The sequence below is a fragment of the Cervus canadensis genome, chromosome 8 (assembly GCF_019320065.1).
Source record: "Cervus canadensis isolate Bull #8, Minnesota chromosome 8, ASM1932006v1, whole genome shotgun sequence".
NCBI lineage: Eukaryota > Metazoa > Chordata > Mammalia > Artiodactyla > Cervidae > Cervus > Cervus canadensis.
The window spans coordinates 35,092,639-35,118,053 of record NC_057393.1 but is presented as its reverse complement, the minus strand read 5'-3'; the positions used below and the strand labels follow the sequence as shown (position 1 = coordinate 35,118,053).

Genomic DNA, 25,415 nt, shown 5'->3' with positions numbered 1-25,415 from the left:
TTATTGGTTATTACGTTGCAACTTTTTTCTTTCAATCTTCAGATTTTGTTTTACCTTTGTTAAAGACACCTGTTGTTATATGTTTGGGCATCCCTTGTGGCTCAGTGGTGAAGAATCCTCCTGTAATGCAGGAGACACAGGAGATTTGGGTTCGATCCCTGGGTCGAGAAGATCCCCTGGAGAAGGAAATGGCAACCCACTCCAGTATTCTTGCCTGGAGAATCCCATGGACAGAGGATCCTGGAGGGCTACAATTCATACGATCAGAGTTGAACACGACTGAAGTGACTTAGCACATGGTTATGTAGGTTATATGATTAAAGCCAAATTTACCGTTTTTCTCTTACTCCTTAGCTTTTTTAAGAACCTCATCAAAGAACTCCTTTTCTACTCTGAGACCACAGAGAACTTATCCTATAATTTTGTCTAAAAGTTTCTATATTTGGTAGAGCACATCCCTTTCCTTTACTGTTTCAGAGTCATCTTGGCTATGGCATAGTCCTTTAGATACCCAGGAAAATGATCACTTCATCTAAAAGAAGAAGTAAACTAGGATTGGCCTCATGCATGAAGATACATGAAGCAGGCATGCATGCTCTGTCACTAAGTCGTGTTTGACTCTTTTTCAACCCCATGAACTGTAACCCGCTAGGCTCCTCTGCCATGGGATTTCCCAGGCAAGAATACTGGAGTGGGTTGCTGTTTCCTTCCCCAGGGGCTCTTCCGTACCCAGGGATGCAACTCGAACCTTCTGCATTGGCAGGCAGATTCTTTTCCACTGAATCACAAGGGGAGCCCTCATCTCTGGATTAAACAGAGTTAAAAAGTTATTTATTTGGGATTTCTCATAATTTTTAGTATGTTACTGTCAATTGTAAACCTCCAGCATTTTAAAATATATTTGCCCACAGAGACTCTTTACATTGATTAAATAGTAGCAGGTGAAAATACTTTGAAAATACCATACTAAAACTTTTTTTGTGTAAGGATTCATTGATAAGTACTCCATTAAATTATAAGCTTTATGAAGGTAGAGATTATGTCACTCCTTCCCAGTCACTGTTGTTTTCCTAGTACTTTACACAATTCCTACACTAAAAGTCACTCAGTAAACATTTAATCAATTAATTACCTACTTTCATTTTTTTCAATGACTATTGTGTTAGTATTCTCAGTTATAAGTAACAGAAACTAACTTAGGCAAGAAAGCAATTTACCAAAAGGAATTTGAGTAACTTGCAGAATTGTTGAGAGCTGGATAGTCAGCCTCAAAACTAGGCTTCCAAGAATAATGCCCAAAATAATTTCCCAGGCACTGGAAGCTATAAGTTAGCATCACTGCCAGGAACTCAACTTTTCGGGAATTCCATCTGCTACCAGCACTGAAGCCACCTTGGCACCAATTTTCCAGCTTTACAGATGCCCCCAAAAGTTTAGTTTACTTGCTCTCATTGTTGCCAGCAAAATGTATTCTGTATAGAATTTGTCTTCAAATTGTTCACTTTTGAATCTAAGTCTCTCACACATATGCCTGACCGATGATGCCAGGTAACTGGTCACTGCCCCAGCTGCAATGGAGGCTGGAGCAAACATGGTTTATAGCTAATAACTTGGGAAAACAAGAATTGTAAGGAAGAAATTTCTGAACCCAGCAATGGTATTCCAAAGGAAAGAAAGACTTTTCTACTTTTTTGATTAATTGTGGTAAAATAATTTCTCAGAATATTATCAATTTAAGGTAGATTTTTAAAAATTGGTTAGCTTAAACTTTATTATGGTCTTCCCAGGTGGCACTAGTGGTAAAGAATCCACCTGCCAATGCAGGAGATGCAAGAGATAGGGGTTCAATCCCTGGAGCAGGAGATGGCAAACCACTCCAGTATCCTTGCCTGGAGAATTCCACGGACAGAGGAGCCTGGTGGGCTACAGTCCATAGGTTGCAGAGGCAGATACAACTGGGCACAGCATAGCAACAGGAACAAACTTTATCATGGTATTCTTTTATAATTGAAAGTGTCACACATCTATTATAGTGTTCTGTTTCCCTTTTATAATTTTGTTAGTGTTTTTATTCTTGATTATGTTTTACAGAAGTGTTACTTTGTTTTAATGCTCCCCTCAAAGGCATTTTATATTTTCCAAAGAACCAGCTCTTAGATTTAACTTCTAGTTGGTTAGGTTTTCATTTTTACTTTCTTTTTTTTTTTTTTAATTTTATTTTTCTTGGAATTGTTTTTGGCATTTTTTTTTACATTTGAATTCTCAGTTCATATATTTTTATACTTTCTTGTTTAATAATAAAAACATTTAAAGATGCACATTTGCCTTTAATTACTGATTTAGCCACATCTCATAAATTTAGATTATGTAATATTCTCATTTTTGTCATATTCCAAGAAATCTACAATTATCATTTATATTTCTTATGTGACCCAATCATTATTTAGAAGAACATGGTTTAACTGTTGAGCAGTTGATGTTTTTGGTTAAAAATATTTAATATTAACTTCTAGTTTTCTTGCATTTTAGTCAGAGAATATAGCTCATAAATTTCCTGGAATTTCTTGAGATTTTCTTGGCCCATTCTTATAAATGCCCATGGAATTCAGAAGAGAAGATATCTATTCTCTATGTGCAGGTTGTAAATGTTGTTAAAAGTAATTTAGACTCTGTTTTCCCAACTTTCTTCATTATATTAGTAAAATCTATACCTAAGTAATGAATAAAATCAGGCCTAGAGAACTGTTATAAAAACAAGTCACCTGAACAAGCCATGTTAGTGGGAGAGACAGTGTTTTAGAGAAAAGAGAAGAGATCGAAAGGATATGGGAAGGGCTGGGAGAGCAGAAGGAAAGGTAGGCAGAGGAGAAAGGAAGAGTCAGAAGAGCAACTCGGACTTTTGAGAAAGTACAGTTGCCCAGGAGGGCAAGTGTGGAGCACATTTTACACACACAGAGCTACGGCTGATGGAGATGTTCTTTCAAACACTGCTTGCAACGTCTTTGTCAGGTTGGGAAGCTGCCCCTAGAACATAAGAATGAAGATAAAGAAGTGCCAGCCTAAGAGAAACAAGTGGAGGATGGATGCTAGAGGGAAATAAGCAGTGTCTTCCACCCTCCCTCACTTCCTATACTTCCTTTACTCACTTCCTTTACTCCAGTGTTACCTCTCAAAGAAGTCTTTCCTGAGACATTCTATTTAAAATTGCAATCCTCTCCAAGACCTGCAGCACTCTGTCTTTTATCCTTGCTTTACTTTTCTCAAGCATTCATCACCTTCTACTATACTACATGCTTTACTTTTTACATAGTTTATTGTCTATGGATACCAGAATATAAGCACCATGAAGGCCGGGACTTTGCTGACTATTGTGTTCACTGTTTGTATCTCTGGTATACAATGCTTGACAAATAGTAGGTGCTCCATACATTTGCATATTGCAAATGCATATTGCATATCAAAATATATTGATATTTTTGCATAAAAGAATCAAAGAAGAGCACAAAGGTAAACAATGGGAGCCGCTGTTATCATTATTATAATTTCTGGCAGAAGGAGTGATTGAGCATGATGATTGTTAATAAAAGGATCTGGGAGAGCTGGCAGATAGTAACATGCTAACATTAATGCAGGAGGCATGCAGAGAAACCAAAGAATGAGCTTGCAGAGGGGCTTGCACAGCTAATCAGCATCAAGATACCAGTTGGAGAATCAGTGAACAAATTAATAGCCAGTGAAAACCTGCTCCATGTCATCTACTCTTCACAGGTGACCAGTCTGATGATCTATAGATAATTCATAGCTCTTGGGATCACCCAGGAGCCATGGTCATTTTCCTAGTGACTTACTTCAATTAAGTTTGTAGAAAAGATGATTTTTTCAAAAGACTATTATTTTCCTTTGAATTCCACAACCATACCAGAGTTCTCTTCAACATTGTGGCCATTTAGAATGATATCAAACTTTAAAACCTACCTCTTGAGAAGTCTCTTGCCCCAAAGTCTATGCTTCGGGATTCCAGGAGAGTTAAATTGTTTTTTTTAATTGTGTTTCTATAATTTTTAGCTATGGCTCCTTGAGATGATTTGAGCTACCTCTGCCTTTTACGGATAGCAACTGAACCAGATATTACAATGAGATTCCAGAAATATTTCAAGGGAACAAAAAATGGATGGACTTTCTGTCAAAACACCAAGACATCTGCAATATTCAAAGGAGATCACAGTTTTTAAATACCATACATATAAATGAAAATTAAGTTCTGAGTTTTATTTCTTTAATCTAAGTGCTTCGCATAGAGTAACTCGCTTAAGCCCTCACAGCCACTGTGAAGGGCAGGTATAGTTTACAGAAGAGGAAAATGAGGCACGAAGAGATAAGAAACTTGCTCAAGGGCTCACTCACACCTGGTAAGTGGATTAAGGTTATCAACTCAAGTGGACTCACACAGGTCTGTGCCCCTAATATTGGCCATGTTGAGAGATAGATCTCCTCCACCCTCACTCCTATCACCCCACAGAAGTAGAGCTACCTATTGCTCTAACATGCTGGTATTTCCACTAACCTCGAACAGTTTTAGTACTTCTACCCTCACATATGAGAAAACTCCGAAAAACTTGTTTTGGGCTCTGTGTCCACTCTCTGAACTCACCAGCCTATTTGCAGACAGCTGGTAAACCCCATAGAGTCTGATGCATAGACTTAGAATGAGAGGAAAGGGCGAGTCCTAAACTCGGGGCCGCCTTGTTCCTTCAGTTCTTCCTTGGCTTCCAAAGCTGACCCAAAAGTTAGTTGGCAAATTCCTCTGCTTAGCAATTAGCTACTGTTGAACAAAGATCAATACATTTGTCAATTGTGCCTGTGCTGACTACTCAGTTCCCAACCTTAAGGTTTGTTTATAAATGGGTTAACTGATGGCTGGCTTGTTGAGTGTGGCAAAGGGCCAATCTTTTCTTCTGTAATATGTGCAGTAGGGGGACTGCGGCCTCCCACTGGCAGCAACAACCATGAAGTCAGAGACACCCCCTCCCCCCACATAAAAAATTACAGGATGTGAGAGGAAGAAAGTGGGGACATGATTCCATTTCTTAAAATGATTTTACAACTTAAATTCCCTAGCCCAACGTTTACAGCTTAAATCAATTTCCATCAAATGGAGACCATTATGCAACAAGTTCAAAAGAGATGTGTGCTTTCTTCTGGAATTTCAAACAAAGATGCACTACATTTAAATAGCTTCCACAGCATTATTTCTTGCGGCTTTTGTTTTTGTTGTTGTTTTTGACTATGCAAAATGGTCTTGTATACAAAGATGCATAACTCAGTTTATTGAAACTGAATTTTCCATGGAAACCGTCCAGTGCTCCCCCAATTCACAAGCACTTTATCTGACCGTCTTTCTTCCTCCAGATAATGGCTGGCAGCAACCCACAGTGTGGAGGTTATACGCTGTACTTTAGAAAAAGTCTTGAATGGAGCCATTGTTCCCCTGAGATGGTCTGTGTGTTTCACTGAACAGAGAGCAGGGTGTAAAAAAGGCACCTTGTGTGCAACTGTTGGCGAGGTTGGGGAGTGAATTAAAATCTCCAGAAAGTCTGGGCAGTGCTGTTCAGAGGAGCAATGAACCCTCTGGAAGCACTGTTAGCTCAGACATTCCAATGCGGTGAGGCAGCCTCAGGGACATGGCTCCCTCCAGTCTCATTTAGAGAGGGATGGAGGGGGCGAGCAAAGGACATTGATCTGGACCTGATCTCTTTGCAAAAAATTGGGGAAGGCCTTTTCCAAGAATGGGGGGTTATTGATGATCACACTCAGATAACTTTCCTGTCTAAGGGACCTAGACTTTCCTTGGTTACTAATAATGAAGTGACTCATTTGGAGGATTCATGTTAACTGCTTGTGCATCTATCAGTTTGCAACAATCTAATTCCTGTGTGCCTTTTTTTTTTCTTTTTTTTTTAAACAGACAAGCCTTTGAGGGCTCCAGGTGATTAATGATGTTTGATATTACTAATTCATTAAATGCATTATAAAACCACAATCCAAAACTGTATATTGAATAAAGAGCCTACCTTGTGTATTGTCAATAATGCTTCCTTTTTCCTGGAGCCTGAAGCCTCATTCACCTCCTCAGAACGTGCAGGCACAGGGGTTGGGGTCAGTGACTACTTCCTATTCCTCTAGTACTAAGATCTCCAGCTTTTCACGAACAAAAAGTTTCCTCCATCTTCTGCAGAAGGTCTTTCCACAACCAGCTCTCAAGGAAGGAGGTAATGTTGATTTTCATTAAAATCCTAGTGGTGAGAAAACAGCAAAACAGTGTAAGGACCCAGGCTGACATACTTTTCTTTAAGGCAGAATTCTTCGGTGCACCCTCCTGTGCATTCTTTGCTCCAACCCCTCCTGCGCCTGGAAGCTCAAAGGATGGGAGGCCACTTTTAACAGTGACCTGAAAGAAGGGGTCAAACTTGAGCAGCAGGAAAATGTGTGGGAGGGGGTGGGACCCTTCCAGGTAGAGGTTCAGAGTGGGAGAAACACCATGTCGGGTTCCTACAGTTACGGGAGTTAGTCTGGAAGGCAGTAGGGAGCTGATGAAGGTTTCTGCACAGATTAAAGTTGCAGAAGAGGAAGGACAACATGGTTGCGGTGTGAGGGAGTACAAGGAGTGGACAAGTGACTGAATGTAGGAGGAGAGGTCATAACTATGGAACGGGTTGGTCCATTAAAATAGGTGAAGAGGGACAGGGATTTAGGGGAGGGAGCGGGGTGTGATAATTCGATTTTTTTCCAGGTCTCTGGCTCTCTTGACTGCTAGTTGGGTATAAAAACCACCTCAACGGCCAGGGAGGGCTCGGTGCAGAGGCTGCAGTTTCTGGCAGCGCCGAACACCTCCTGCTTGCCTCAGCAACGAAAGACACTAGATTTGGAGTCCACAGACCTGGAGGCCACTATTTGGATGGTCACTACACACCGCAGCCTGGCGCAGCACCGGGCACTGTGGTGCTCAATAATAAATCGCTGTTGGATGAGTGACGGAACACATTGGAGACTCCTTACCAGAGTGCTGCCCTTACCAGAGTAACCTTGGTTCAAGTAATTTAACCTTCAAGAGCCTCAGTTTCCGTGTGTGTGTCGAGAAGGGACGGTGCCTGGCGGAAGGTGTGAGACGATAAATTCCCGCGGCCTGAGTTGGACCGAGTTTCGGCTCTCCGGCCAGAGCCGGGCGACCCCGCCGCACTCTCTCCAGCTCCCACTGTGGCCCGGACGCCGGGCGGCCCTGGGAGGCCAGGCGGGGGTCGCCGAGCCGACGTCCAGGGCCAGGGTGGCGGCGGGGTCCGCCCCTCTCGCCCGCCTTCTCCGCGCGGCCCGCGGCCCGGGGGCGGGCCCGTCTCAGGCCTCTCCCCCCGGCCGCCCGGCGGCCCGCGGCGGCGCTCGCGGCCTCTCACCCGGGGCGGGCGAGTTCTGGGAAAGCCCGGCCCAGGGCGGGGGCCCCGCTGCCGCCCGCGCCGCCGTCAGGGCAGCGCGCAGAGCTCGGCGGGCGCGGAGCGAGGTAGCGGCGCCGGGCGGGGGCGCACGGGGCGGCGCGGGGCCGGACGGGCGGCGGGGACGGCAGACCCCCGAGCGGGAGCGGCGGCGGCGCGCCCCGGCTGTGCCTCCCGGGCTCTGCCTCCCGGGCACTTGCCCGGCTCTGCGCGCTCCTGGCATCTGCTCCGCCGCTGACACACAGTAGCGGGGACACCCGACGCCGCTAGCGACAGGCACGTTCCAGAAGGACGCTGCAACTTGGGGACTCCGGCGCGCCCGGCCAGCAGAGGAAAGGTGAGGAGGAGACTCTGGAGCTCGGTTCCCGAGGCGTGGAGAAGGGGAGAGAGGGGCTTGTAATCTCTGAACCAGTCAGTAGAGCCGCCGAGGGCAGCCAACCTCACCCAGCTGTACCTGGCGGGAGAGTGTCCCTCCCCCGCCCCATCTCCAGGGGAAAACTGAGGCAGGCGACTCCCGAGGGAACGAGAGCCAGCCTCACATGGGCTGGAGGACACCCTGGTGGGGTTTCCTTCGCCCCTTAAGATGTTTGCCTTGGGTCTCCACTGCATTTTGTGTGTGCAGTACGAAGACGAAAAATATAAACTCTTTCTGAGGCGGTCCCTAGTGACAGTATTTCAAGGAAAAGTGCTCAAGAGAGTGTTCCTGGAGAGATTAGCTACATCAAGTCCTAGAAAATACAGTATTGAACCTGGGTCTCACTTTCACTGGCCACTAGAAGAATGGCTGCGTCTTTTTTCTTAAAGTCCTCTAGTGCTGTGATAATGAATAACCTAGAAGGAAAAGTCCTCCATTGTGGCTGATGTTAAATGCACAGTGTAAATTTATGGTCCCCCCCCCCCCCCCCGCCCCCCGCCCCACTTGCCTTGTATTTAAGTCATGAGACACTTGGTACAACTGACTCAACTAATTATTGAATGTAAGAGAGATCCATCATCCATCATTCAAAGATTTAGCAGCGTCATTTTAAAGAGGGAGCACCCTCAATAGATGTTAAGTAGGAGTCACTTGATGGAAAAGTTTTATTTCCACATGGTTTTTAATTTGGGTTGCATCATGCAAAATTTGCCACTAGGTCATTTAGATCCCTGCAGGATTAGTGCATTTCCTTGTGTTTCTGCTAAGAACCCCGGGTCGGGATAGGGTGGGGTCCCTGTCAGAATGGGCAGAGCCAAGGCCTGGGGTGCTGCAACCCACCAGGAAGAATTTTTGAGAGCCTGTCTTGGGGGGTGGATTTAGGTGACCCCGTAGATGCACTTACAGGGCCCAGCTGGCCCTGGGGGGAAGGGGTGGTCGACTATCTCTGGATGCTGTATCCAGCCACACCTTCACGGATGCTTTCTGAAGAGTGCCTGGGGTGCTGTCGTCTAGCACACCCTTTGTTCTTCCTGAGTGCCCTTTCTGCTCCATTTCATTACTCTAAATCCTAACCAGTTTTGTTGCTGCCATAAGACCTTCCCTCATACCCCAGTCCCAAATAGTCAACTTTCTCAGGCTCTGACGCCTGCAGCATTTTACCTTCCTGGCTTCTCTCCTCTCAGCATTCTTTGAGAAGTATTTATGTAGATGTTTCATTTTCCCTACTGAAGGACTTCACTGTGGCTTTCTTGGCACAGTGTTCGCACCTAGAAGCCTCTCTGGAAATAAATAGTGCTATGGCTTTGGTTCTTCAATACAAATCTCTGTTTTGGAGAAGAGGATTCAGAGAAGAGCATAGTGTTTACCATTCGAATTGTCCTCCACTTACAACCCCACAGTGGAGATTTTCCTTATAGCCAGGAGTCATGCATAATAATCATTTTTGGTCTAAGCCTGGGGACCAAGTAAGAGCTGGAGGGGACTGTCTTGCAGTCCTTCTAGTAAAATAAGCTCTTTGGATATGCGCCAAGGTTGACCTGTGTCATTAAAAATTCCATGCTCCAGTGGGCTGTGGTGAAGCTAGATTCCAATGAAGGTGGTTGGTTTTCTTTTGCTATTTGCAACTATTCTAAGTTACGGTCTTCTCTGGGCTTTTGTTGTATACTTTAAACAATTTATTTAATGTACAATTTGTTACCTACAAATTTTTTAATGAATAATGGAAAGTTGAAAAGAATTGTGCTTGCTGTTTTCTCAAGCAGAGAGCAGGGAATGTTTCCCATGCCTCGGCAAGAGGGGATATTTGCACAGAGTGAGGCTGCTCTGCACTTGTGTATTGGCAGTCCCTGCCATACCACACCTGGGTGGCAATCAGCCTGTATAGGATAACAGTTGCTTTAGCCTGGGCTCCTGCTTTCTTTGCCTGGTCTCACTGTGCTTGAGGGAAGAAGGGTCTGGGGGAGCACAACAATACAGAGCTTTGAATTTGAAGGAGTAGCATAGCAGAGAAGAGAGAGAAAAAGCAGTAACAGCTTAGAGTGTGAACTGGTATGATCCAGGTGCTTTCCTCTAGATGCTTGGTTATGATCTTGGCACTTAGCAGGTGGAAATTTGGTTGGGGAGAGCGAGGGCAGGTGACTGGGGAGCCTGGTACTCCTGGAGAAGGCTGAGGGGTATTGATGGAGGCTTAGGGAAGCGTGTGGCCCAATTATGTGGGGTTTCCCATGAGGAGAGCTGGAGGTGGGGAAGTGGGGAGTTGAGAAGGAAGAAGAAGATATCAAAGATACACTTTGTGAATGGCCAGCTACAGGATCTAGAAAGGAAGAGAAAACCCTCTTCAGCATCCTGTGGTCTTCTCTTCTCCCAGGGTGCAGGACTCAGGCTTGTTTTTTTTGTTTTGTTTTTTTAAGTCAGCCCTGTAATTCATCTATATAGGTTTTCATGAGCCAGATTGGAACCCAGGCCTCTACAGCTGTGCTGTCCAGTCAGGGTAGCTACAAGTCACATAGGGCTATTTACATTTAACTTTGAGTAAGTTAGAATTAAATGAGATTAGTCACATTTCAAGCACTTAATTGTCACATGTTGCTAGTTGCTACCATACTGGAGCATGAAGATATATAGTATGTCCATCATCTTAGATATCTGCCCTGGGATATTCATAATGACTATTAATCTCCAAAGTACTAATTTCCAAGTCCAATTTAGTCATAAATTAACAATTTCCTATTCTTAGTCCCCTACTAAGTCTATTTAGATAAAAATAATAGTAGTAGTTTTTGTTGCTAACACTGAATTCTAAGTACTTTATATCTGTCAATTCATTTAATCCTAACAACAGCATTAGGTGCTAAATGCCAGAGACCTGTTATCCCTTACCTGCAATTCCAAAATTTAAAAAAAAACTCTCAAAACTGGTTTTTATAAGTTTGGCCACAAAATTTGATCTGAATTGACATGAGGTTCTTATGGTCTTAATTTTTCTCACTGATAAGAAGTATATATACATTTTTTATTCTGGAAATGATGGACATGTTTGCTATAGATCATAGACTTCCATGGTGGCTCAGATGGTAAAGCATCTGTCTACAATGTGGGAGACCCAGGTTTGATCCCTGGGTTGGTAAGATCCTCTGGAGAAGGAAATGGCAACCCACTTCAGTACTCTTGCCTGGAAAATCCCGTGGATGGAGGAGCGTTGTAGGCTACAGTCCATGGGGTTGCAAAGAGTCGGACACGACTGAGCGACTTCACTTTCACTTTGCTATAGATCTCACCTACAGCATTATTTAATATATGACATGTGTACTGTTTTGCCATTACCAAAGCCAAAAATCTTCTGATTTTGTGTAAGGACATATAGACTTCTATTTTTATGCCCCCTTTGAAGACAGGAAAACCGAGGAACTAGAAGGTTAGGTAACATACATGAAGTCAGAGCAAGAAAGTGCCAGGGCCAGGATTCAGTCAGAGCTGGCTGGCTCCAGACTCTGTTCCCTTGACCACTGTGCTTTCCTGTATCAACCCTTAGGTTCATCACTGAAAACAAACAACTGGCTCTTTTTTGGTGGGGTGAAACCAAATAACTTGAACTTGGCTCATTAGAAAATTACAGATAGGGCTATGGCTAAATTGTTTAGCAACTGAGGTTTGGAATGCTGTGGCTAGTTAAACCACCGTAATTGGCATGCTTAGCAAGTGTTTAGCTTACCCTTTTCCACCTTAGCTAATCACAGTTTGTTTAGAGCCATTCTCTGTGAAAAGAACTGATAGGAAAAGAAGTTGCTCATTGTGGCTGTTGGTAAAACTGCTGGACCCTTGTTGAAACCTGTGGCACATGGTTCTCATAACAGTTGTGGAACAGAAGGTAGGGCATGGTTTGGTCCTGGTGTATACCGACTGTTGTGCTGTGGGTGGGACCATTCTGGTGGCCAGCCGGGGTTCTGAAACTTCCTGGTAGGGCGTTGGAGGATCTGAGTCAACCTGACTTGGTTGGAAGTCTCTCCCGGAGAGACTGTGAGGTTCTCTCTTCTTTGGGGGAGGTTTGACTAGAATCACAGGGTTGGCCTGGGGTCAGGAACAGACTTTTCACTTTCCTTCTTTAGCTGGTCCCTTTGTGGCTTTTTTGTTCAAGTCTGCATTTGAAGAAACTCTTTAGTAACCCCAAGCTTTATCCTGTGAGTATAAGAAAATGTTCTGAAGCTCTACCATCTGTGGACCTTATAGCCTAGGGTCTGCAGGACCCCTGTCTCTCTGTGTCCTGGGTGCGTGTGTACCTCTCATGACATAGCCTTCAATGTTCTAGTGGTCGTGGTACCTCCAGTTATAATAGCTTAAGGTATAGGGGCAAGGCACTCTTGGTCCAATACAAGGGCTCTAGAATCAAATTTATCTGGTTTTACAGAAGCTTTGCCATCTACTAGCTGTACAGCTTTAGATAAGAAGTTAACCTTTCTCTAAGATAGTAATTTTGTGGAGTTGCTCAGAGACCTAGGGCTTCCCTGACAGCTCAGCAGGAAAGAATCTGACTGCAGTGCAGGAGACGCAGGAGACACAGCTTCGATCCCTGGGTTGGGAAGATCCTCTGGAGGAGGACATGGCCACCCACTTCTAGTATTCTTGCCTGGAAAATCCCATGGACAGAGGAGCCTGGCGGGCTACAGGCCATAGGGTCACACAGAGTTGGATACAGTTGAACACTCACACATCACACACTTGAGACCTCAGTAAGATAATGTACCTAAAGCGCTTTGCATAGTGCCAGACACATAGTCAGTGTTCAAAACGTTAGTTACTAATGTTATTGTCTTTTCCCTCTGGGTCTTCCTAAGTCTTGCCAGTCTGCAACTTTAGGCTTAGGAAAAATATGTCTAGTACATTGAATAATGCCAGTGATCCTGTAAATTGTCCAAGTCTTAATCCCCATAACCTGTACACATATTTCATAACAGGACAAAAGGAACCTTGCTGACGTTTTTAAAGATTTTGAGATGAGGGGATTATACTAGATTACCTGAGTGGGCTCAACCTAGTCAAGAGGGTTCTTATAAGAGGGAGGCCAGAGGATCACAGAGTCCCTCATAGAAGGTCCAACTCATGTAAGAAAGGCGTCAGGAGCCAAGGGATTTAGGCTGCCTTGAGATGCTGGGCCTCCAGAAGGAAAACAGCCCTGCCAACCCACCTGAGACTTCTGGCCTCCAGAGCTGAAGATAACAAATCTGTATTGTTTACACCACATTTGAGGCCATTTGTCACAGTAGTTATAGGAAACTCACAAGAGTGTAGAAGAGAAAAAAGAAAGTAGTCAAGAGGGAAATGAAAGCTGTCAAAGTAAGAGAGTAATAAGAGCCAGGATTTAGTTTGAACTTTGCTAGGGACTTGTTCTGACTACCTTATGTGTATTAACCTGTCATCCTCACTACAACCTTCTGAGGTAGGTACTTTTATTATCTATATATCATGGAAGGAGATGCTCAGGTACTGAGGAGATAGGTAACTTACCCAAGTGTACACAGCTAGTATGGGGTGGTGGTTTAGTCACTAAGTCGTGTGTGACTCTTGTGACCCCATGGACTGTAGCCCGCCAGGCTCATCTGTCCATGGGATTTCCCAGGCAAGGTCACTGGAGTGGGTTGCCATTTCCTTCTCCAGGGGTTCTTCCCGACCCAGGGATGGAACCCAGGTCTCTCGCACTGCAGGCAGATTCTTGACCAACTGAGCTATCAGGGAAGCCCTAGTACGGGGTAGAGCTGGGATCAAATCCACAGTCTGGGACTCTTTATTTTGTTGGGGACATAATTGCTTTATAATGTTGTGCTAGTTTCTGCTGCACAATGAAGTGAATCTACTATATATATATCCATAGATCCCCTCCTTCTTCGACCTGTCTCCCACTACCCCATTCCCTGTCTCCCGCCCATTCCATCTATCTAGGATTCCCCAAACCAGGCATTTCTGTGTCTGCTAAGGCTGACAGTGCCAGCCACTGAGTGGTATGTTACTGTAAGGAAGGGAAAAGTGATATTTGAATGGGGGAGAAGGAGTGTGTTATATCCCTACCGCACCGAAAAAAAAAAAGAAAAGAAACATGGGTATCAAAGCCCTTGGTAAGTTCTTGCCCTTTCTGTCTCTTGTAATGTGTGTGGACAGCTTGAAGCCGGAGGACGCCGGCTCTGGGAGCAGTCCCTGTGCTGGCCTCCCTCTCGGCTTCCCACCTCTGTTCCTCCGGCAGCCCCGCTCACTCACCACAGACCGCTGGCCCTGGCGCCCAGTTGGCTCGGCTTCCCACCTCTGCCTGTTTATTGGATTTGCCTCATTCCTGACTCTCCGCTCCAGCCCTGAATTCCACCTTTTCCTGGCCCCTCAAATGCTCAGACTTGAGATGGTTCGTGTCAGATGGTGAGGTACCTCTGGGACTGCTGGGGCGGGTGCGTGGTGGTGATTTCTTCCTTTTCCTTTGGGTTAGTTGCCTGTTGCTGACTTTCTAGCTGTGCTTCTTTTGCCTCTCAAGCTCATAATGCAGAGTGATACTGGTTTTCCAGTTGTGTCACAGGAGGGTTGGAGCCTCTGCCAGGTGAGGGAGATGGTGGAAGAGGAAGGTCTCAACCCTTCATCCCATTTTGCCCACAGCCCCACTCTTACTCATTTTATTTATATAGTGAGGTCCTGCCTCAGATTTGGCATGTAAGCGGACCTCTGTGCTAGAGAGACAGAAGTTTGAGAAGACCTAAACCCTGCATTAAGGCACACTAGGTATGACCTTAGCCCAGAGACTTGGATGTGCAGGAAATAGAACTCTGCTGTGTTTTCTCTAATGTCTTTTACAAGATGAGGATCTGGAGCCAGGGTGCTTAGATTTGTTTACCTGGCTCCACTATTTATATGCAATCTGTGTGATCTTGTGCAAAATACTTGTTCTGCTGGGGCCTAAACTTCCTCATTCACTAAATGGGAGGGGTGACAGATAGTAGCATCTGGACCTCGCTGGTGGCCCAGTCATAAAGAATCTGCCTGCCAATGCAGGAGACTCAGGTTCGATCCCTGGGTTGGGAAGATGCCTTGGAGAAGGAAATGGCAACTCATTCCAGTATTCTTGCCTGGGAAATGCTATGGACAGAGGAGCCTGGAGGGCCACAGTTCATGAGGTCACAAATCAGTCCGATACGACTTAGCGACTAAACAGCAACAACAAAACAGTAACACCTAGTGAATGAGACTGTTCATGTAAAGGGCTTAAAACAGTGTCTGATAGACAATAAGAATTCAACAAATATTGGCTCTTAGGCTCATTTTCATGCTGATGGAGTCTCCTCTCTCTCCCAATTGCCACTGTTCACTGTCCCTGACCACAGGTGACTTCAGGTGCGTGAGGCTGCTTCTCATGGGGCCACAGCCGCCCCTCCTCGAGGTCTCTGAGGTCTTCCTGCCTCTTCCAGGAAGAGGGTCCCTTCGGCTCTGAGAAACTGAGGGATGTGTGTTCTTTTCTCTCCTGCCTGCCAGCTATGGGGGCTGAGATGAGAGGGACAGGGTGGAGCTCCAGTCTTCTCCCTGCTTTTTCTTCATGACATTGGGTCTATAAGACAGACTTCATACTCTTGCATCCTTTCCCCTCGCCCCTTACACTTAAGGCATAAAATAAAATAATCATAAACAGGGCGGCTAGGCCTGACAGGGTTGTTGGTTAAACAGGGCTGGCCAGTACTGTTATCTATGTAGTGGTGGTGTTGCTGCTGGCTCCGTGGGGTGATCTGCTGTGGGGCAACCCCACAGAAATATGCTCCGAGTCTAAAAACACTGGAATGTCTCCTTCAGGAGGGCTGGTTACATTTGCACACGAGTTCAGAGCTATAACAAAATGCAGTTAGCATTTATGAATTTTATTGCTTTGTAGAAGCAGCTACGTTTTGATAGCAAAACAGTAAGGGTGCTCCATTCAGAATTAAGGAAGAGGCAGAAGCAAGGAGAGACTCTATTTTGATGACTTCATTTTAGGTTTAAACTATATAATATCACTGACTATGGAAAATCCAGAGAATGGAAAAAAAATCACTGGGAAAAACACATGTGACCAAGTGCATACTAGACACATCTGGGATTAAAATATCATATAACACAGTTTAATTTGGATATCACTGGAGTTAGTTCAAGTTACTGTCATTTCTAAAGAAAGCTTCAATTCATTTGTTATTATTAACAACACGAACTCAGATTTCATTGATGAACATATTTTTGCCTATGATCCGCTTGCCTGGAGGAGTTGAAGCACTCTCTAATAGTCTGGTTTGTCCATCTCAGGGAGGTGGATAAAATTCACAGAAGTTAAATGCTTTTGGCATGAGATTGTATTCCTTTTTCCCCGCAAAGGCAGAATGAATTTGGATGACAGAGTCGAGCGTGAGCCTCACTGGGTCTGCAGTTTTGCTAACTGCTGGGGTCTGAGTAAATTCAGATTCACTTCTCTGCTGCTCAGCAGGCTAATTAGTCCCTAACTCAGCTTGGTTTACTGTGCCAGAGGTTATTCCTTCATGGTGCCTCCGGCAGGGTCCTAAAATTCACAGTGGGGCGGATTGGTCAAACTCCAGGCAGTTGTGAAAGAAATATGCTCAGTTATTATTTGAATCTCAGAGAGGACGGCAAGAGCTTCTTGAGTTATGCATAGAAACGACATAAATTTGTAAAAAGAACTCCAAAAAGTGACTTTCCTGTGGCATCAGTGTAACAGCAGTCAGATAGCCTTGCAGGTTGTTTCAGGGCACCTCTTCGATCTAGGATTTTGACTAAGTACCCTTTACTGACTGAGAACTTCTCGAATGCCAAGTCATGGGATGGCTGACAACAGGTGAAGTGTGTTCCTGACTCAGGCAGGCAAGCCCAGATCAAATTAGCTACAGAGGATCAGAGAGCGTGCTTACTTCTAGCCATGCGATCTATCTCTGATGAATTGTCACTATCTAAGCAGTCAGGAAGGTCTCAAGTATGTCACTTGTTTAGATTATTAGTTTAAAAAAAATAAAGAATTTTTAGACAAATGCTGTATGTTTTCACTTATATGTGAAATCTAAAAATCAAAACAAATACAACAAAACAGAAACAGACTCACAGATACAGAGAACAAACTAGTGGCTACCACAGGGGAGAGGAGTACAGGTTAGGGCAAATAGGTGAAGGGAATTAAGAGGTACAAACTAGCAGTTATAAAATAAGTCAGTGCTAGCTTCGGCAGCGCATATACTAAAATTGGAATGATACAGAGAAGATCAACATGTCTCCTGCACAAGGATGACACGCAAATTCATGAAGCAGTCCATACTTTTTTAAAAAAGTACTAAAAAAATAAAGTCACAGGGATGTAATGTATAGCACAGGGAATATAGTCCATATTTGATTATAACTTTGTATGATATGTAATCTCTAAAGATATTGAGTCATTATGTTATACATCTGAAACTAACACTGTAAGTCAACTATACTTAAATAAAAAATTAATTAAAAAAGAATTTTTAATCCAAAGCCATTTTAACAACTAAAATTCTATCTTTTAATTATTAATGCAGATGTTATGCATCTATTTATGATTTGTTTCTTTTTTATTACATGCTGTATCTTGCAACAGTGAAAATTGAGAAATCCAAATGTTCCCCTCTCACTTTTAAGAGTTGGAGAAACATCTTCTCAGAGACAAAGATTTGACCAAGTCGCCTGGCTGGGGAGCAGTAGAACTGAAACTTTTGTTTATTTCAAGCAAAATTAAGACCATAGTATAGATACCTAATTGGAGAAGGAAATGGCAACCCACTCCAGTATTCTTGCCTGGAGAATCCCATGGATAGAGGAGCCCGGCGGGCAACAGTCCTTGGGGTTGCAAAGAGTCGGACATGACTGAAGCAACTTAGCAGGCAGCGTAGATACCTACTACACAATTTTCAATTGTGTTTCTTTGCCTAACATTCTATCATTAAGATGTTTCCACTCCATTAAATGTTTTTAAATCTTGATTTCAGTGTCTGAATCTCATCTGTCATGTTGTCCCATGGAGGGTTTACTGATTCCCCCCTTTTTGGGCATTCAGTCGTTGATCCCCAATTTTTTCTATTTAAGTAACTCTTCATTGCCTAGGTCTCTAATTCTTTAGCACAGAGTCCTAGAAGTGAAATTACTAGGTCAAAGTGAAGAACTTTTTTAAAGGCTCCACATACATACTGGCAAAATGCTTTCCAAAAGGTTGCAACAGTTTGCACTTCAACTAATGATGTGCTAGAGTAGTCTTTCTGGTGGGATGTCAATGAGAGATATCAGACTTGGAACTTCATAGTTTGAATGTGCATTTCTTTGATCACTAGAGATAAAAAACATTGATATCTCATCAATGTGCTTCCTCTTGGTTAATTGTTTAATCACATACTTTGTCCATTTATTTGAGACATCTTAATGAATTAAGACTGTAACGTATCATTGTCATTTGATGCTGTTTTTCTCAACTAGCATTTTTTCCTGATTATAGTACAATGCAAGTTAATTTTGGAAAATAGAGAAAGGCACAGCAAAGAAGTCCAAAATCACCTGCATTCCTACCATTAGAGTTCTTACTAATGTTTGGTTCATGGCTTTCTGGGTTTATTTTCTTTTTTTCCAACTTGAGATCATGTTTTCACATTTTATAGCTTTTCACCTAACTTTATAAATCATAATTAGGCAAATTATGTTTATCCTACTATGGGATATTCTGTATATATATTAATAAAGTATCATATTTTTGAAATGTTTATAGTGTGTGTTAATGTGCAGAAAGTTTTCCATATGGCCAGATAGGTCTCTGTTCTCCCTGGAGATTACTTCCACAGCTTTTCAATTTGTACTCTTTATTCCTTTCTGTGATTAACTGTTGTTTTTTTTCCCTTAGGTTTTTAGGCTTTTACTTACGCTCAGTTTTTTATTTAAAATTAGTTTTTTTTGTTGTTCATATTATGAGTTGAAGACCTAAATGTTTTCTAAATACTTAATTTTCCTTCATAATAATATATTTATTTCCTCAGATTTATATTTCATATATAATTTTCTTAAATAGTATACCTATTCGATTATCCTAGATTATTCCTAATCTTATTTGGTATATTCTAAAGTCAACTTTGGAGAAGGAAATGGCAACCCACTCCAGTGTTCTTGCCTGGAGGATCCCAGGGACGGTGGAGCCTGGTGGGCTGCCATCTTTGGGGTTGCATAGAGTTGGACACGACTGAAGTGACTTAGCAGCAAAGTCAATTTCAAGCCTAAGATATCTATTTGTAAATTCTTTAATGAGTACCACACTGTTTTGGTTAGTTAATATTTTAACCTTATAACATTAATTACACACTGGACTCTCATTATAATTATTAAAATTTTTCTTATTTTCCTTGCTTATTCTTATAAATTAAGCTTTGAAACACTGTGTCAGAATGTCAAATATCTGTTGATATTCTGATTAGGATTATAATAAACCTATATATTGGGCTTCCCAGGTGGTGCTGGTAGTAAAGAACCCACCTGCCAATGCAGGAGACATAAGAGATGCGGGTTCAATCCCTGGGTCAGAAAGATCCCCTGGAGGAGGGCATGGGAACCACTCCAGTATTCTTGCCTGGAGAATCCTATGGACAGAGGAGCCTGGTGGGCTATGGTCCATAGAGTCACAAAGAGTCGGACATGACTTAGCAGACAGGCAAACATATATTAATTCAGGAAGAATTAATATGTTTATGTATTTAGTCTTTCCATACTCATATGTTTCTTAATTTACTCAAATGTTTTTATATCTCTTACTGAAGCTTGTAGTAGCCGTCATGTAAATCATAAATGTATGCATGCATGCTCAGTCCTGTCCAACTCTTGCAACCCAGTGGACTATAGCCCACCAGGTTCCTCTGTCCATAGAATTTTCTAGTCAAGAATTCTGGAGTGAGTTACTGTTTCCTACTCCAGTGAATCATATATTTCTTACTTATTTTAAAATAAGTTTTATATTTTTATTTAATCAGCTTACTTTTTTAGCTGATTTCCCTGAACTTTCTAGGTAGAGAATTGTGTTGTCTACAAATAATAATTGTTTCTTTTAAATCAGAAATTTGAACATAAATTACTAAAAGGGAGGATGATAGACCTTTTAATTTTATTCCTGATTTTAATAGAAATGCTTTTCGTATTCACTAGTAATTATGATGTTGCTTTTGGTTAAAGATAGTTTGAGGAAGGAGTTTTATATTCATAGTTTTTTTTTTTTAGTGAAAGGGAGTTGAATTTATCAAAAGTCAAAAGGTCATCTTTGAGACGACTGTGTGCTTTTTTTTCACATTTGACCTACTGGTATGTTATATTAACAAGTTTCCCATCATTAAACCATGTTTTCAATCTTGTTGTGGCAGTAAATTATCATTGTGTTAATGAATTCTATCTGTAGAGATTCATCTAGGACCTATTTAGATTTTACTTTGTTGGTTTTTTTTTTTAGATTTATTTTAGCTATGGTTGTCAAAGACTGACATTAAAATTAGCATGCTGCCCCTGAGTGTGCATAGATTGAATTCCTGGAGACCTCCTGTGCTGTCCTGAGAGTGACAGGGCCAGCTTAAAAAATGGTGAGGAGCTGGAGGCCCTGTTGCTGTGGGATAGGGTAAGGACAATGAAGTGTCACAGTAGCTTGGTTCATTGGGGCTTTCCTGTGAAGTGAAAATGCAATGTCTTTTAAAAAAAAAAAAAAAACTGGGACACTCTTGTTTCTTTGCACTCATCATAGAATAGGCAGAATTGAAACTACCACTAGAGGGTTAGGCACTGTTCATAATGATTCCAGACATCAAATGTGGACCTCAGTCTCCTTTTCTAAATTGATACAGGATTTTAAGTAGCAAAGCAGCAAACCTGAAAGACAAGCGTAGAGTCTAGTAGGAGTCAAATTGAATGTCAAGTCTTCGTTTAGGTGAAAAGTTAAAAAAAAAAAAGTTCCTAAGGCATACAGAAGGGAAGAGAGAAAGTGGTTACAAAAGAAAAATATTAAATGGTGAGTACTGTAAATGTGCATTTGACAGCTTTAGGACTGAGAAACTGACCCAATGATTTAGCTGCTGTGTGCATATCTTTGTGGAGAAGTTGAGGAGACTCTGAGCCTAAGATGTAAGAAGGTGGTTGGTTGTTTCTTCAACTCAGTCTTCTTCACACTCTTCCTACTTCTGTATCGCCCCTCATTCTCTGTCTCGTTTTTCTACAGTTTTGTGTTTTCCCAGTCTTATTGTCCCATCCACTCAACATTGTCTCATCCATTCATCAGTCCTTCTGAGTCACTCCCATGTATGAAGCACTGTGCTGGCTGATGGGGGATGCTGGTGAGCAAGACCCCCATGGCTACTGCCCACCTGAGCTTACCTGAGCCAGGTGTTGATGAAGGTGAGAATCTGATAATCTCTTAATTTATGAAACAAGATGTTACTAACTCTCCCCCTTACTCAGGGGGAGACATCTCAGACATTTGCTTATTTATAGAAGGATATTATAAAACATCATGAATGAGGAATCATTTCCAAATTGTAAAATTAGACAGTTTGTTGTTGTTGTTCAGTCGCTCAGTTGTGTCCGACTCTGCGACTCCGTGGACTGCAGCACACCAGGCTTCCCTGTCTTTCACCATCTCCCGGAGCTTGCTCAGAGTCATGTCCATTGAGTCAGTGATTTTATCCTCTGTTGTCCCCTTCTCCTCCTGCATTTAATCTTGCCCAGCATCAGGGTCTTTTCCAGTGAGTCTGCTCTTTGCATCAGGTGGCCAAAGTATTGGAGCGTCGGCTTCAGCATCAGTCCTTCCAATGAATATCCATGATTGATTTCCTTTAGGGTTGACTGATTTGATCTCCTTGCAGTCCAGGGGACTCAAGAGTCTTCTCCAGCATCACATTTCCAAAGCATCAATTCTTTGGCGCTCAGCCTTCTTTATGGTCCAACTCTCACACCCATACATGACTACTGGAAAGACTATATCTTTGACTAGATGGATTTTTGTTGGTAGAGTAATGTCTCTGCTTTTTAGTACACTGTCTAGGTTTGTCACAGCTTTTCTTCCAAGGAGCAAGCATCTTTTAATTTTAGACAATATTTTGTTTTAAGGGGCTTGGTTAAACTCTGTGACTTGACTTATGGGAAGGAGGCTTCTGTTGCTGCTCCTTGATGTTTTGTCAAGCAAAACATCTTCATCCTTGTTTCTTCCCTTCTGAAGAAATTTCTTTTCAAACTGGAAAAGTTCTGGAAGCAAGGGCTGCTGGGACTGAAGAAGGAGCACATTCTAAGGCATAAACTAGAAGGACCAAGGAGAGGCAGGGTGTGCTTACCTTGACCAGCTCTGTTTGGTGCAGAGGATCAGGTGGAAGCTTGGGAGGGTGCCCAGGATGTGGTTGCTGCTGTATTGAGAAAGCCATTCAGGTTCATCTGGAGAAACTAGTTCATATAAATGCTCTGCTATTGCTTCATTATGCTTTTTAAATTGGTTCTGTAAAGAGCATATTGACTGCATTCCTAATGTTATCAAAAATCTTAGCCATCAAAGATCTTTCAGTCCAGTCAGGGAGAGAGGACACAAATACCTGAAATTGTCTACATCCTCACCAAGAAATGGCTGAGTCCCTGGCCAGCTGTTAAATGGCTTGAGTCCAGGAGAGGGAGCTCTGGGCTGGAATTTTCTGGAGCAGAGAGGGCTGAAGGAAGCTGGGTATGGCTTGATGAAAAGGATGGGAAGGTGTTTCTGCCTGGGAAGAGATAAAACCATCCTTAGAAGTCTGGTTCACAGGAGTGTGCTGGTTGGCCAGGTGAGCAGCGTCTCCTCTGAGGCCTTCTTTTTCCTTGTTTGCCTTATATGCATGCTGTGGATCCTTCGAATATATCCACCTCCATGAGTTTCATCAATGATTCCAGATCTTTCTGTGACCCATGCCCCACTCCTAAGCTCCACACCTGCACATCCAGCTGCCTGTGAGACATCTCCCCAAAACCCATGTCTCAAATTGAACTCAGTCTTTTCCCAAACCTATTTCTTCCACATTCCCCATCATAGTGGATGGAATCTTTATGGATTCAGTTAACAAGACTGGAAACCTCAGCTCTCCAAGCACAAACCCCCCATCCCCACCTTCTGAGCTTCTCCCTCCCAGTATTCACTACACTCTGCTACCTTCCATTTCCATGTCTATCTTTCCCAATAAATCATGTGCTCCATGAAGGCAGGGTCTTCCCAGGTGGCACTAATGGTAAAGAACTCTCATGCCAATGCAGGAGATGTAATAGATGCATGTTTGATCCCTGGGTGGGGAAGAATCCCCTGGAGGAGGGCATGACAACCCACTCCAGTATTCTTGCCTGGAGAAGCCCATGAACAGAGGAGTCTGGTGGGCTATAGTCCATGCGGTTGCAAAGAATCAGACATGATTGAAGAGACTGAGCATTCATGAAGCCAGAGGCAGGGTTCACTTCTTTTGATCTCTAGCTCCAGCACAATATTCAGCCTGTGACAAAAGTGCTCCATAAATACTTGTAGATTGATGGTATGAATTGAACTTCCTGTCCATTCTACCTCCTAAGTATTTCTCTAGTCAGGCAGACCCTAGTTTGAAATCTAGCTTTGCTGTCTACTAGCTGGGTAACTTTAATAGATCTATTTATTTTAAATTGAGTTAGTTTTTAATTTACAGATTAAGCTATTTTTAATATCACTATGCATCAGCTTCTGAATCAGTAAAATGGACCTAATTGTGGTGCCTACCTCATAGGTTTGACATGAATTAAATGAAATAAAGCATATAAACTATTATATGCATAATAAATTATGCATAAATAAAGCATATAACACATTATACCATGTGTTTGACACATGGTGTAGTCTTAACTGTTACAAAGGTAGGTTTGAAGCTAGACTGTGAAAGTCCCTTAAAGTAGGTTAAGAGGTGTGTGCTGTATCTTTTAGAAGGGGAGGACCCATGAAAAGTTCAAACTGTGTGGCAGAAAAACCATAATCTGTGCATTCAACCCAAATTTGTGTAAAAATCAAACTCTATTACTTAATAGCTGTAAGCTTTTCACAAAAATACCTAGCCATTCTCGACCTCAGTTTTAAACCTCTAAAATTAATACTCAGTATTATAATATTATATAACCTCTAATAATAATACTCAGTACCAGGATTTGTTGTAAGGTTTAAATGAGATGGTATATGAAAGGTGTCTGAGACTATTTTTTTTATAAGTTGCTGTCTTTTTCCAGTGATAAGTTCTGGGTTCCCTTGGAAAGATATCTGTAGTCCAGAGGGTTTTCTTTGGCTCAACTTCGTTTAACATTTTTGTCAGACTTGGATGAAGGCAAAAAACCTTATTTCCAAATTTGCAGATGACTCAAAGTTGGCAAAATAGCTAATACAATAGGTGATGGAATGGAAGCTCAAAATGACCTCAACAATCTGGAATGCTAGGCCTTCACCAAATGGGAAGTTGGGCATCTAGCAGATGGATCAAAGTAGTCAGGGACAAGGAGACCGTTTATTTACTTTAAAATTTTTGTTGGAGTATAATTGACTTACAATATTATGTTAGTTTTAGGTATACAGTGAAGTGAATCAGTTATACATATACATGTATCTACTCCTTTCAGATTCTTTTCCCATATCGATCATTACAGAATATTGGGTAGAATTCCTTGTGCTATAAGTAGGTCCTTATTCATTATTTATTTTATATATAGTAGTGTGTATGCGTCGATCTCAGTCCCCTGATTTATAAGGAGACCATTTAGAAGGAGATTCCACTAGTCCAGATGATGAATGGAAAGGGTCTGACCAGGGGGTGGTGTCAGTGGCTAACAGTTTGGAAAAAATTTTTAGAAAAATCACCAGAATATGACAAATAATTAGGTGGGTGTGTGGACGAAGAGAACTAGTGATAACTGGGAAGTTTCCTTTCCGAATTCCCGGGAAGTAGGAGATGCCAGTTAATAGGAAGGAGGAAGTTAGGCAGAAGAATTGAGTTAAGGAGAGAAGGGAGGACAGGAATCTGGTTTTGTACTTGGGGTGTTGGCTGTATCCAACAGGAAGTTGGAAAGTCAGGACTGTAGCTGGTGGGAGCGGCTGTGTCTAGAAAGAGGCATTTGGGAGTCATCCACTTAGAGGTGATAGTTGAAGCTGTGGGTGGGAGGGGTTGGGATGGCCAAGGAGTGGCCAGTGCTATTCAGAATCATTAGCGTTGTTGGCTCTAACTAGAGATAAGCAGGATAAACAAACCCATGCCCAAGTGGGAACTAGTTCTACTGCCTTCCAGGAGTTCTTTAATGCATTAAAGCAAACTTTCACAGAATGAAAAAAATCTCATATAATAATTTCAGATTTTCAAAAAGTTATTTTTCATTACACAATACGTAAATTCTTGGTTGTAAAGAATGTGAACATTGTAGATAAAGTAAAAGCCCCTATAACCCCTCTCTAAGTCTGCTTTTTCTTTTTCAGAGGTAATCACTGTTCCTAG

At 42.5% G+C, this 25,415-nt stretch overlaps 2 protein-coding genes and 1 non-coding gene across 7 annotated transcripts in view; 2 read left to right on the top strand and 1 right to left on the bottom strand.

Annotated features, from left to right (window-relative positions):
* LOC122446778 (translation initiation factor IF-2-like) overlaps positions 1-8,949 on the bottom strand; it is an 81,870-nt gene extending 72,921 nt beyond the window's left edge. Inside the window, exons 1-4 of the mRNA XM_043477276.1 lie at positions 8,801-8,949; positions 7,490-7,715; positions 7,074-7,438; positions 6,072-6,293 (exon numbers count right to left, since the gene is read on the bottom strand). Coding sequence (XP_043333211.1) covers positions 6,203-6,293; positions 7,074-7,438; positions 7,490-7,715; positions 8,801-8,949 — 831 coding nt within the window. The 3' untranslated portion in view covers positions 6,072-6,202. The remainder of the gene's footprint in view (positions 1-6,071; positions 6,294-7,073; positions 7,439-7,489; positions 7,716-8,800) is intronic.
* Positions 7,554-25,415, top strand: part of PLCE1 (phospholipase C epsilon 1) — a 360,038-nt gene continuing 342,176 nt past the window's right edge. For all 5 annotated transcript variants that reach the window (XM_043475947.1, XM_043475946.1, XM_043475945.1 and 2 more), the window contains exon 1: positions 7,554-7,818. The gene's annotated coding sequence lies outside the window, so the exon portion shown is untranslated. The remainder of the gene's footprint in view (positions 7,819-25,415) is intronic.
* LOC122446873 lies at positions 17,104-17,210 on the top strand. The gene has a single exon (XR_006271033.1). It is a non-coding gene; the product is annotated as a U6 spliceosomal RNA (small nuclear RNA).